Source organism: Pseudonaja textilis, chromosome Z (assembly GCF_049901715.1).
Source record: "Pseudonaja textilis isolate UNSWEBS1 chromosome Z, rPseTex1.2, whole genome shotgun sequence".
Classification (NCBI taxonomy): Eukaryota; Metazoa; Chordata; class Lepidosauria; order Squamata; family Elapidae; genus Pseudonaja; species Pseudonaja textilis.
The window spans coordinates 28576365-28590928 of NC_142008.1; the positions used below are offsets into that span (position 1 = coordinate 28576365).

The 14564-nt window shown below is 34.1% G+C and overlaps 1 protein-coding gene across 6 annotated transcripts in view; it reads left to right on the plus strand.

The window, feature by feature from the left end:
- Nucleotides 1–14553, plus strand: part of CASD1 (CAS1 domain sialic acid O acetyltransferase 1) — a 36774-nt gene extending 22221 nt beyond the window's left edge. For 3 of the 6 annotated variants that reach the window (XM_026706283.2, XM_026706284.2, XM_087917711.1), the window contains 9 exons: nucleotides 489–578; nucleotides 1445–1564; nucleotides 4037–4193; nucleotides 4791–4870; nucleotides 7877–7978; nucleotides 8187–8327; nucleotides 8546–8623; nucleotides 10171–10263; nucleotides 11898–14553. In XM_026706283.2, coding sequence (XP_026562068.1) covers nucleotides 489–578; nucleotides 1445–1564; nucleotides 4037–4193; nucleotides 4791–4870; nucleotides 7877–7978; nucleotides 8187–8327; nucleotides 8546–8623; nucleotides 10171–10263; nucleotides 11898–12155 — 1119 coding nt within the window. In that variant the 3' untranslated portion in view covers nucleotides 12156–14553. The remainder of the gene's footprint in view (nucleotides 1–488; nucleotides 579–1444; nucleotides 1565–4036; nucleotides 4194–4790; nucleotides 4871–7876; nucleotides 7979–8186; nucleotides 8328–8545; nucleotides 8624–10170; nucleotides 10264–11897) is intronic. The other 3 variants (XM_087917709.1, XM_087917712.1, XM_087917708.1) reach the window with 2 other exon arrangements.
- Nucleotides 14554–14564: the final 11 nt, after the last annotated feature.

The window sequence follows — 14564 nt, forward strand, 5'->3', positions numbered from 1 at the left end:
CGGCAGAATCTCATCTGCCATCATCAGGCTTCTTCTTCTTACAGAAGCCTGATGATGGCAGATGAGATTCTGCCGAAACTTCTTTTTATCCAAAATTATTGACAATGTTGTTTCAGTGGACAACATTTAGTCAGCCAGAGAGCTCTTAAGCAAGGTGGTTCCTAAAATGGCTGTGTCCATTCTTCCCCGAAAAGTACTTGTTCATACAGTTTTGCATCACAAATCACTTTCTGCTGTGTTTAAAAAGCTAACTGGCAAGAAGTATATGAAGTTTGTTAGCTGAAATGAAAATGAAAAGGTTTGATGGCCTTGCAGCTTATTCATAGCATTCTGTGCAGTCCTTTGTCTTGCAGTCCCTGTCTAATATTTCAGCATGCATACTTATGGTTAATTGCTGTTGTAATTATTAGCATGATAATTGCAGATGTATTTACTTATAATAGTATTATGGTTTATTTAATTGTTCTTTTTTCATTTACTTTGCACAGACTAAAGTCTTAAATAGGGAGCAAACTGATGAATGGAAAGGATGGATGCAGCTTGTCATTTTGATCTACCATATCTCTGGAGCAAGCACAGTAAGAATTTTTTTTAATATAATTATTTTTCAGGAAAATAGACTTTTGGACTACAATATTAAATTTAAAATAATCTTTTAAAACATTTGATTCATTGGGATGGTTAAAGTTTGTTTTGAAAGATATACCTTTGTCTCAATTTTCTTATTTTCTTGTAGTATGAAGTGATATAATGTGAATAAAAATATCAATTAATCAGAATGACTGGATAATTTGAAAATAACATATTTATTTTATTTATTGCTACTCTTATTATCCTTCCTTCATCTTATCTTTATGGTTCTCAAATTGGAGTACATTCACTTATGGAAGAGGGATTTGATTTTCTATTGGGGAGATTTGAAAACAGTCCTGAAATAGGTGATAATTTTATCTCTGCATAAGATAATATTAGCAAACAATACTAATTGATGCAAATGAAATGTAATATCATGTATCCCCTCACTGGTGTGACATCTCTTTATGAGAGCTGTTTTAATTATGGCTCTTTGTGTATGGTTTTAAGAGTCACTATTTTGGTCTTCTAATGGAGTAGTTGGAACAATGCCCAGTCTACATATCTAAACCATTTTATTATTTTATTTATTATAAATGCTTCTATGTTATTTCCATTATCTGACTAAATCCTACATGCATACGTGTAAAAGGATCAGTCTATTACATCATGAAATCAATGAATGGTTAATTGGGGATGTATTGAAAAGACCTGTAACACAAAATAAGTGGGGAATAGAGCTTTAACATCTAGTTATATATATTTACTGAAGCAAAATTAAAATCAAATGGATTTCATAAATCATTATTTTTAAATTGGAATTTAATTGATTACTTGGTTTTTTTTAATGCTCCCATGTTTTTGTTTATAGTTCTTGCCAGTGTACATGCATATCCGTGTTTTGGTTGCTGCATATCTATTCCAAACAGGCTATGGACATTTCTCATACTTTTGGATCAAAGGAGATTTTGGCATTTGTAGAGTGTGTCAGGTAAGAAGCTTATGTATGACATTCAAGATTGACTACAGTCATAAAATTGGGTAAAGTTCTATATTTGGTACATTCTTGTAACATCCATTGAAGCTGTGCAAAGAATCATGTTTTTGTCTCTGAACAAATTATCCCTCTGTTGTAGCAAAGTTTCAGGCGTACATTCAAATTCATCATTAGTGCTAATTTATAAATAGTGGATCTATTCTTACCAAAGTTAAAGCTTACAGGAAAAGGTTTACTCTATCTTAGAATGCCTAGACTTTTGTATCCATTGGAGGAACCTCTCTACATAGCTGTGCCTTTTAGAAGAGGACTTTCCTTCAATTTTATATTGAGATAAGAAATTATGAAAATGGAAAGACTTTGTTCTCAGCCTAATTAAGCAACTATTTTATAAAACTGGTAACTCTTTCAGAAAGAGACTTACCTCCTTCCCAAGCACTGTAAAGCTTAGAAAAAAAAGACTCTAGTTTCTAACTGAAGTTCAGATAAACATATTGGTTTCAAGTTGTTGCCTACTAGAATTCTTGAATTACTATTATTTTCAATCAAATAATTTTTTTATGAAGTGTCTGGCATTAAATAATAAAAACAATAACAGCAGCAATACTACATATGCATCTGGACCAAAAAACGATGGAAACGGGGGGAAAAATAAAAGAAAGAAATTGTATCTTGTAGTTTACCAAGATGCTACTGGAAACAAGAAGATGGCAAAATTGGCAGAACCACACAATGATCTCAAAGAAGGGGATTCTCTGGAGCCATAGATAGTTTGGGAACTGGCTCAAACTACTGGGGACCATGAGCTATGTTTAAGATTGATGCCAGTATTGGAAGTGGGGAGGTTTCCCTCCCAAGTGAGGGCTTGCCAACTACAGGAAGCCTACAACATGACAACTTTATAGAGAAAGCTGGCAGTGGACTAGATGAGATAGGCAAGATGTGGACCATTATGATGTGTGAATTGCATCAAGCTACTTTTTTCAGTCTTTAAGGATAGTGATAGAGAGGATTAAGATTGAGAACCAAGCAGACCAATGATAGTGATTGTCTCTCCCTCCCAACAAGAAAAGCCATGGAAAAGCTACTTTCTACATCCATGGTCACAAGAAGAAAACATTGCACCAAACGTGTTAGTCATCTTGTAATGGCTTGCCCACTATATATCCCATCATACTTTCAATCTCTTAAGAGCTATGTACAACCAAAATGCAAGTCAATACTTTTATTTAAAAGCAAACCATATTAGATTACAGATAATTTCACAGTAAGATCTTTATTTTAACATCCAATTTATTTCTAATTTCATTGGGCACAGATTTTTTTAAATCTTGCAAATTCCTTGTTAGTGCAATTTGTATGTTCTTGACTGCAAAATGGTTAAGCTGGAGAACTTGGAAATTACTCTGTGGGTGTAAGTCAAAGTACTAAGCTACCATTGCAATTTGAGATTATATTCCAATGTAGACATTTCATTTATTAAAATTGAAGTGAACTTTTCAGATGATACACCTTTAATAGCAAGACCTTGTTTCTGTTTTTCTTTACCATCCACAAAATATCAGGCACTGTAATTGTAGATAACAAAACTGATATGATCAATGTGTTTCTAAATCTCTAATCATTAGCTGGCTCTACTAATTAATGTAATGTGTTCCCCTCTCAAAGTAGAATATGCCTTTTTTGTGTCATGGGGTGATTTTCAGTAGCAGAGAACAGAGAGCTTGTTATCTCTGAATTATCTTAGTTTGCTCTACAATCCTTCTCCAAAATAAGTGAACTGGTATATTAATTCTTGTTCCATTATTTTACTGTTCAAGTGCTATTAGTTAATAGTTTTAATGTTAAAGTCCCTGCAAAGCAATAGGAATTGTGGGGAATACTGTCAGCACTGGCAGTATAACTAATCTTAAACTTCTATGTTGAACTGGAATTCTGCAAATCTGTTTAGACCAGGAGTCTCCAACCTTGACCACTTTAAGACTTGTAGACTTCAACTCCCAGAATTCCTCAGCCAGCTAAGCAAAGCAAAGGTGGCTGAGGAATTCTGGCAGTTGAAGTCCACAAGTCTTAAAAGTTGCCAAGGTTGGGGACCCCTGCTTTAGACCATCTGACTGGCTCTATCACAGGAAAAGGGAGATATCTTGCCTAGATCTGAACATCTATAGTTTGAATTTATATTCCAAAATGAACACAGATTTTCTTGTTGCCTAAACAAGAAAATGTTCTATTAGAGACTTTTAGGGTTTTTTAAACTGAATTTTAACTCAACTTTTTTAGAGCATGAGTTACAAAATTGTTTCTCATATAAATTGTAATAGAAGTAATCTAAACTACAAATATGCTTAAAATAGTCTGCCACTTCTGGTGAAATTACAATCAGATTAAGATTATATTAAAATATACAAACTAATGTCTGTACTATTTCATTGCCAAATACTTAGGTATTTTTCTCAATATTAACAGGTTTTGTTTCGACTGAACTTCCTGGTTGTGGTGCTATGCATTGTAATGGATCGATCTTACCAGTTCTATTACTTCGTTCCTTTAGTCACTTTCTGGTTTTTAATCATATATGTTACATTAGCTCTGTGGCCTCAAATTATCCTGAAGAAAGCCAATGGTAAATATTTCATTTTACACACCAAAAGAACTGTTAACATAGCTAACAATGACCAACTAATACTCGTTTTTTCTACCAGCAGTTGAATATCTTAAAATTGCTCTATTCATTTCCCTATCTTTGCTAAGTAGGAATTTACTAAAAGTTGTATATGTGGCTCTTTTTATGCCCAAAACAATTGTTTTCAAGTGGCCCAAACAAAAAAAATGTACAATAAATGGAGTAAAATGAGCTTCTTTTCTTAGATATGATTACTATAGACAGAGTGTTCAAGTCTGTAGAAAATTCCAGTTAAAAGGTTTCATTGGAGATGGTATGATCAGATGTTGATGGTTGTGGTGATGGCCGAAGGGAATGTCTGGAGGGAAAGATTGGGGGCTCTGACATAGAGATGATACACTAGAAAGGAGAAAGCATTCACATAATACTCTCTTGCAGCTCAGTATATGGTTGTCCAAATCCTACCAAATAGTCATTCAGTGTACTGACCTATTCACGGAATTTACACAATGTGTTTACTGTATTAAAAATAATACAGAATTTTTAGAATTTTCTAAAAATTAATAACAATTTCTCTTCTTTGTTGCTTTTCTACAGGTAGTTTCTTCTGGCATTCTAGCTTGCTGTTAAAATTAGGATTCCTGTTCATCTGCATTTATTTTTTAGCATACTCTGAGGTTTGTATTGTACTTTAAGTGTGGTAGAGTACAAATTCAAGCTAGAATTAACACTTAAGAGAAAGCATTCACAATGTTGGAACAGGCAAGGTAAAAATCTAACGTGTCTGAAAAGAACAGGGTATTTTCGTTGAAAACAATTAACATGCTTTTAGATCTGTGGTAATGCATTAATTGTTTTCTGATAAATTGGGTGTTGAAATGCCCGACAGTGCAAAGACAATGCATTTGTTTTCAAAATGCACATTAGTCTATGCTCTTTAATTATAGAGAGAGGGCGTTAGTTATTTAAAAGCTTTTGTTTTTATTTTTCTGCATTTACTATTAGTAAATATGGTGGTAGAATATTAGGAACAAAAAATGTTCTAAAGAGAAGTCAAGGAAAAGAATACTTGGATGTTTTATTAAGGATATGTGTGTTCGTGTACACATACAAGCAAATAAGCAAAACACATTCTGAAACAAACTACAAGAATTGCCAAACCACCACAAACAAAAGCATATCATGGAGCTTATGGTCTTGTGAATCATACTGAATTTTTCAATATTTCTGGATAAATATGACTCAAAATGATCTATTCTTTATATGTCCTATATAAACAAGTATAATTTTGACCCGTTTATTTAATTGAGTTCTCTTTATCTAGTTTTAGGACTTGTCAGGAAAAGAAATATTTATCCAAAAAATATTTTTAGAAAGGTTCACAAATGTTTAAAATTGTGTATAGTTTATTTAACATAACTTTTTAAAAAATCAGAAAGTTTTTGTAATAAAAATTGACACTTACGGAAACACAGTTGAAGAATGAGTTGTTTATATTTTTCATGTTTGAGACGCATGCTTATATGTTGCGTTGTTATATATAATAATTTACTTTTGCATGCATACATTGTTATTTATCAAAAGCTGTACTGTTTGTAGATATGTGCAATAGGAATTTTATATACAGATATGGATGTCCATGGAGACATATTACAAATAGTTCTCTTACAGTAGTTCATTTAGTGATTGTTCAGAATTATAACGATGCTGAAAAAATGACATGACTTTTTTCACTCACGACTAATGTAGTATTCCGATGGTTACATGATCAAAATTCAAATACTTGGAAACTGATTCATATTTATGACAGTTATAGTATCTCAAGATAATGTGATCACCTTTACCCACTTTCTGACAAGCAAAATCAATGGGAGAGCAACAAATGTCTCACTTAGCAACAGAAATTTTGGGCTCAGTTGAAGTCATAAGTCAAGGATTACCTGTAATATAAATCTATACACAGATGGATGTCTTTTGAGAGCAGGGAATATAACATGATGAAACTTGTGTGATTACATCACTGCAAGTATATCCTTTTGATGACATGGTTTGCAAATGTTGCTGGCTATATAGCAATAGTACTTAGACTTATATACCGCTTTATAGTGCTTTACAGCTCTCTCTAAGCGGTTTACATGTTGCCCCCAACCATCTGGGTCCTCATTTTACCACCTCGGAAGGATGGAAGGCTGAGTCAACCTTGAGCCTTGATGGGATTTGAATTGCCAAATTGAAGGCAGCTGGCTGCAGAAGAAGCTTGCAATACTGTACTCTAACCACTGCGCCACAGAGGCTCCTTTATATAAATATACTATAAATGTATATATATAAATATAAAAAAATATACTATATTTCCATATTTTTTAGCATTCAACTTTATAATTAGCCTTTTTATTAATCATCCTGAAGATTTTTAGTACAGTAAATATACTCTTGAATAGGCAAAGGTCTGCAGGCTATTGAGGACATGGGGAATTCAGCCTTATAAAAATGCACACTCTATGATTAATCTTAAAATACTATTTCCTTTTCAAAGAAGAAATTATTGTACTAATAATTACTATGTAATTATATTAAGACTTGGGAAGTGAATGAATTAATATATTTGCCCATTATATTGAAATATGAAATTATTTCATTTTGCAAATATTTAGGAATAAAAGGTGTTAAGGAATAAAACAGTTTTTTCTCTAGCATAAGATCTTAATGGAGTATAATGCTTCATGAATGTAATGTTTTGCTAAAGAAAATGTTAACATATGCCAGATGGAGCCTGATGTGAAATAGCTTTTTCCTATTATTAAATAATCAGATTAACTATATTTTCAGGATGTTTTCTTTTCATATATAGTGGATATAAAATGTCTGCACATCCCTGTTAAAATGCCAGATTTATGAGATGTAAAAAAATAAGTGAAGCATAGTGATTGCAGTGCTTTTCTTCAGCTGGAGCTGACTTTAGTCAAGGTGGACAGAATTATACCCAGTTCCAAATATCAATTAATTTTGTCCAAATCTTCAGGCTTCAGCTAAAATGCTGAAGACGAAGAGGGATTTCATCTTTCAACATGGTGATTCAAAGTATACCTCCAGATTAAGGAAGGAATGGCTTCACTAGAAGAAGATCAAAGTTTTGGAGTTGTCTGGGCAGAACCCAGACCTGGAACCAATTGAAAATATATGGAGTGACCTGAAGATGGCTATGCCCAAGAGATACCCTCTTAGTCTGACAGATTTGGAGCACTTTTGCAAGGAAGTGTAGGCAAAGATCAAAATGTGCCATGGTGATAGGATCCTACCCCAAAAGTCTGAATGCTGTCATAAAATCAAAAGTATCAACAAAGTATTAGTTTAAGAGTATGCACACTTATGCAACCAGGTTATTTTATGTTTTTATTATCTTTCACGCTAAAAGGATTTAAATTCAGTATTTTTTAATTGAATCGTGCAACTTATATGTTATATTAAAGGTGAGGAAAATATGAAGTGATTTATCTTCATCTTATTTTTTTACATCCTGAAAATCTGAATGGATGTGTGGATTTTTTATCAACTGCATGATGAACTATGGAATTTTGTATTTTCATCCAAATATATTTCAACTCCCAGAAATTGAGTATTTGTATCAGAGGACCTAGTACTCTAACATAGCTGTTCTGTACATATATGTTTGTTTCTTACAGGATCTGTTTGAAAAGGTTTTTTCTATATGGCCATTGTCCATGTTTTTTGAACTAAATGGGAGCATCTATGAATGGTGGTTTAGATGGAAATTAGATCGATACGTATGTATTTTTTAAATTTTTCATAAGTATTTTTATGTGATCTGACTATAAATATGCTCTCATTGCTGAAAATTACGTTTGAATTACAATTTCAGCTTCAAAGCAAAATAAAATTTTAAAAAGGGAACAGAAATTTAATGTTCCAACTATAATGTTAAATTAATATTTGCTAAATGCTGAGATAAAGCAATATTCTTTTCTCTTACAGGTTGTTTTCCATGGAATGTTGTTTGCTTTTATTTATCTAACTTTTCAGAAACGACAGGTTCTCTCAGAAGGAAAGGGAGAGCCACTCTTTCCTACCAAAGTTTCAAATATTTTCTTATTTATTTCAGTAGTGTTTTTTCTGGTAAGTTTTTAAACTGCAATGGCTAAATACAATTTTTATTAAATTAGACGCTTAAGTGACATGTGATCAAGAATAGACATCTACATATACTAGTCTGAAAAGGGACGAGTGTTTTAAATTTGAATGATTACATAGATATTTATCTTATGGGTGAATGCAATATCTGTTTTCATAAATAGTTGCTTTATTTGGCTCATAACTTTGCTTTATATTTGTAGACATATTCCATCTGGGCAAGTAGCTGTAAGAATAAAACTGAATGCAATGAAATGCATCCTTCTGTTTCAGTTGTGCAGGTAATTATATTATCTGCCATGTCGATGATTAAATTGACACATAGCTAATAAAGTATAAAGTATTATATTTTGTAAAACAATTTTGAACTGGTATTTCTAAAGAGAGCAGGGTCAAATTAATTTCTGCAATAATTAAGCATTTTGTTGATCAGTGAAGCAGGAGTTCCTAACCCTCAGGCTGCCCATTGGGAACCAGGCCATTCAAATGGCGGGCGAGCACACAAAACTTTATTTGTGCGTTCACAGGAGCTAGGTTGCATGTGTAAAACCTGCCTATCCACCACCACCGCCGCTGCTGTGGAGCCAGAAAGGTTGGGTACCACTTCAGTGGAGTATACAGCTGTTGTACATTTTATAACAGACATTCCTGGTTAATTTTACTTTCATTAGACATAAATTATGGATTCTACCACTGAAATATTTCTAATCAGAGATGTAAAAAATGGGGTATTTTAGCAGTGGAATATTCAGTGTTTTCTCATGAAATTTTATATTTATTCCTAAGAGTATGTCAGTATGAGCATTTTTGACATTCTTCATATTGCCCTGCAAAATAATCTTTTGGAATACCATCTGTGATGAATGTACTTTTGGAAAAGCACAAATCACATCCATTCCAGGGGCTAAATTAAATATTTTGGGAGTAAAATGAAAAAGTGCATATCCCAGTGTTCAGTCTCCTCACAACTGTACAGAAAAATATTTTGGATTTAAGACTTTTTTTTCTCTCTCAAATTAAGCCTGGTAGACATTGGAATAGGATTCTTCAGCATCTCTAGTAAATCTTTGTTCCAAATTTCTTTTTTGCATCATATGAAAGCCTCAACAAACTATTGTTTGCACTCTACTATTGCATGACAACCATGCATATACATATAGACACTTGCAATCCTTTAATACTTAGTAATATATGCGACCCTTGGAGCAGGAATTGCTCACTGTGTGCTGAATTCACTATGGCCTAAACTTAGGTCAGCAATTTGTTGTAACTCAACTTATGACTAATAGATCTTCATTTTTGAGGAAGTATTTGTAAAGTTATTCAAGTGTAGGTTGTCATTTTTTATATGATAAAATTTAGCTTTTTGGTTATTCCTTGATAATTTTCACGTTAACAGAATTTGAATTTCTTATACCATAGGTCAGTGGTGGCTAGCCTTTTTGGGCTCCCATGCTGATAATTGCACGCACGCTTGTCTGCTCATGCTTGCGTGCCATCACTCAGAAGGCAATGCACGCAGGGACCCCCCACGCTTCCTGCACATGCGTGCGCAACCCATGCAATCTGCACTATGTGCTTCTGCATATGCGTGCACGATCTCCCACACACATGCCATGTGCATCTGTGCAATCAGCTGGCAGGCGGTGCGCACGGATGCACAGTAGACCTTTTCTGGGCAAGAGCTCGCTTGCCAGCAGTAATGGCTCTGCGTGTCACTTCCGGCACGCGTGCCATAGCTTTGCCACCATGGCCATAGGTTGTGTAACCTAACTGCATAGCATAAACAGACTATATTTTTATATGGTACTTGGTTTTTGTCTTTCAGATTTTAGCTTTCATCCTAATTAGGAATATACCTGGCTATGCTCGTTCAGTATACAGTTCATTTTTTGCATGGTTTGGCAGAATTTCTCTTGAGGCAAGTAGCATCACAGTTCTAGTTTTAAAACTGAAATTTCTAAAGTGAGTGTAATAAGAATTCATTAATATAGCATCATATAGCAAGCATATGAGCCCTCCAAAATCTTTAAAATTCTGTATTTTTTGCTCTATAAGAGGCTCCAGAACATAAGACGCACCTAGCTTTTGGGGAGGAAAACAAGAAAACAAAAAATCTGCCTCTGCCACTCAGCCCCAGCATGTGGCTTGTCAGGGCTCTGCTCCATTCTACCACCACTGGTCAGCTAAGTGACAGTTGGATCCCGGCCTTCCATATTCCAGCCAATCAGTGGGCTGTCCAACCAGAAATGGCACTATTGCTGCCTCCTCTGTGTCTGCTGCCTCCTCCAGGGAACACTGGAGCCTTCGCCAGTGTTACCCAGCTATTGCCACCACTGCCTATCAACCTCCCAGAATACAGCCGATCAGCTCTTCCAAATGGCAGGGATCGCTGCTACCTGTTGGCCCCACCGCCTATTGATTCCCGCCGCCTGGAACAGTTGATCTGTATTATGGGAGGCTGATCCAACTGCCGATAGGCAGCAGCAATAGCCAGGAGGAGGCAGCAGACAGGCACAGAGGCCAAAAAGGGGCGTGCAGAAGCTGAAAATGGGGCGTGAGGCCAAAAATGGCCAAAGAGTGGGGCTGATGGATGGGTGAGGTTTCAGCAATATTCATTCCATAAGACGCACAGATATTTTCACCCACTTTGGGGAGACAAAAAGTAAATCTTACGGAGCAAAAAATATGTTACTACTCATGGATTGTAATTTTTAATGTGATGCAAAATGAAGTAAAGTTAGAGTTAAATGAAAATTATGTTTTACCTCGCCTCTCATCCCATAGTTTTGACCCCTGATATTTTTTTTGTAAAAATGAAGCCTTGTGACCCACATGGACAATTACACAAATATGGACAGTTTTGAAAAGAGTGTCTTGTAGCAGTTTAACATGAGTACCACTAGGAAACTTATATTAAAATCTACTCTTGGGCATCCAAGCCTCCCGAATGACTTGGCTGATGTTTCATTCTGTCATTGCAACAAACGTCACCACATGATTTATGTGGGGAAAAATAGAAGAAGAGAACGTTATTGGGTTGCCTTGATACAACTAATATATAGCAAAAGCAATAGCACTTATATTGCTTCACAGTGCTTCATAGCTCTCTCTAAGAGATTTAGAGTCAGCATATTGGCCCCAATAGTCTGGGTCCTCATTTTACCAACCTCGGAAAGATGGAAGGCTGAGTCAATCTTGAGCTGATCAAGATCGAACGTCTGGCAATCAGCAGAGTTAGCCTGTAATACTGCACTCTTAAGTACTGCACCACCATGCAGTGGTAAAATTAATTGTGATTTTTACCCATTTGTACAAAAGAATTCAGATTTGATATTCATTGTGGATAAAGAAAGCAACTTGGATTCCCATTTGAATAAAAGTCACCAACCCTTACTAGAGGGAGTTTGCTTTTTCATCAGTTGGTGGGGTAGAGATGGTGCATTACTGTTGTAGACATAATCTTTCCACTAAGCTTAGAATATGTGGTAACAATCCATGTGTTCAAATGTCTTACGGTATCACATAGTTCTAATTGTTATATTTTCTTTCCAGCTCTTCATCTGTCAGTATCACATCTGGCTAGCAGCAGATACAAAGGGAATCTTGGTCCTTATTCCAGGAACCCCCATGCTCAATATTATTGTCAGCACTTTTATATTTGTCTGTGTGGCTCATGAAATTTCCCAGATTACAAATGATCTTGCACAGATTGTTGTTCCAAAAGATAATGTAATGCTGCTGAAAAGGTTAATATGGGCATGTGTGTTTTTCTCCGGATTTCTCTTTTTATCATCTTTTCAAAAACAGTGAAGATGTTAACTTCTACAAAATCCTTCAGTCATTGCTTTAGCTTCATTTTATACCTCCTGAATCAAATGATAATCAGCAGGAATTACATACTCCCTCAATTTTGCTCCTGTTCCTGAGGAGCACAAGAAAAAGAAACTTAAGAAGTACACTAAACATGTATATGTTGCCTAAGGATAACAGCCGTTCAAGAAAATAGGAGTGCATTATATACAACTGTACGGGGAGAAAAAATTGATTTTTCTGCTGGATGATTATTCTGTTTACAAACCTTTCTAAAATTAATGTAACAATCGAGCAAAATCAGCTCAGCTAGAGGCATTTAAGACTTTTTCTGGAAGCATTTCTTAAAATGATTAATAATTATTTACATCCACTGCATGGAAAAGCAAAAACTGCTTATGCTGCAACAAATTACATAACCCACCTCTTGATAGCATTTTGAATTCCTGGAACCACATAGAGAAATCATTGAAGACTATTAGGCTTCAACAGTACTGCATAGAATCTGGGAACAAAATGTCTGTAGTGATTTATTTTAAATTTCTGGGTACATGTATTATTTCTGGGGAACTTCTTAAGAACTGAGGGATAAAAAGACACTGAAATATAATCTTAATGTTTACAAACTGCATTTCAGTTCAGTAGATCTTCAGCAATTTCTCTGAGTTTAATAATTGACATTGAATATTTTGAATATTCATACTTTGAATATTTTGAGCAGTCTTATTTTTCTTTCACTATTTATTTTTAATCAGTATTTTCAAGTCTCTTTAATTTCAAACGTTAATTGGAAATTTAATATTTCCTGTGATTTTCTTCTGAATTCTCCTTTCTGGTATACCATTGAGTTAGTTTTTCTTCTTTTCATGAAAATAATTTTATTGGAACCAGAGAAGTTATTATCTGACACACTTCTACAAAGAAGTTGGGCATTTAGCTGTGATTGCTCTGTGATTTCTGTAAGAATTACTTTTTGACTTGGGAGAAAGTTTTTTTTTTTTTCAGAATTTGCATGGACTGCATGAGAAGGACAAAAAAATTACCTCCTCAAATATAGGAATTTCAAAGCTATTTTACCAATCACTGTTTTAAAAGGGCTATAAAGCGGTTTCAGTTTCTTTTTGAAATTGATCATGCACAATCCCATGCAAAATAGGTAGTTCAGGAATAATATTACAAAGTTTTAAAATATAAAATGCTTATGGTTTGCATATGCCCTTCAAATTCCATTAATAATTAGTTACATCCTCAGTAGTATTTCTGTTCCTATTCACAAGCATGCTATACAGATGTTAAATATACAGTAATTGAATTTGAAGGAAATTTGACTTAATTTGAAAAATTTAAGTGGAATATGCCAATTCTAATATTTTAATTCTGGCAATTTGGAGTGTATTCCTGGGCAATTTGTAGTCAAAATATAAGTATTATCCAGTATACTAACATTTGTATGGAATATGTAGATTCTAAGATGCATATTCACATTAAAATTTCATTCAGAATTTTTAAAACCTATACCCCATTGGCTTTCTATCAATATCAGTTTCAGCACTAAGTTTGGGAACCAGAGACTTGTGGTGAAATAGTGTGTGTAATCTACATAATTTATTTTGCATTGAAAACTAAAAAGCATTTTGAGGTGCTTGGGAAAAGTTGCTGAACAAAGAACTGTCAATCTTTTGTGGGGGGGGGGGGCGGTAAAGTGACACCTTGGGAGGTATGTTTATGGTATGTTAATTGGGGACTTAGCTTTGATATCAGTTGCAACATGTCCCTAATATGTCTGCATGTTGCATCCAGTTTTAGCACTTGAAGAATGAATAGACAGTATTGTTTTCTATGCATATGTACAATTATAGGGCTTTTTATTTATTAATGTGTTTTGATGTATGGAATTAGAAACTTGTAATTCCCATTGTAATAGATTATACTAAACAATGGGAAAGAAGAGGAAATCCCACTAAATAATAATGGGAAAAATAGGTTTCAAATTGTTAAATGTTTGTTACATTAGCTTCTTGTCTAAGTCCTGTGTTCATTTATTTCATAAGGTGTGAAAAGTTCTGTTTTACCATTAATTATTTGCATTTTTTCCCTTCCGTTTTGTTTAACATGGATAGGCTGGCAAGTCAGGAGTTGAATGTACAAATGAGATTCAGTGAGAATTTTTGTTAGGATGGAAGTGTTTTGTTGTTATAATCTGAGTATATAGATATTTTATTTATCTGTTGTACAGGTTTGGTTAAAGATTATTTTTTAAGTTTGAAATATTGCACTTGTTTGCTATATATTTTTTAAAGAATATATTTCAAAGTTATGTGAAAAATATGAAGTAATTTAAGGTTTAAATAAATGTGGTGTGCTTATTTTTGTACTAAAGGAGCATCAATTAAGTAAAGAGTGTTATGT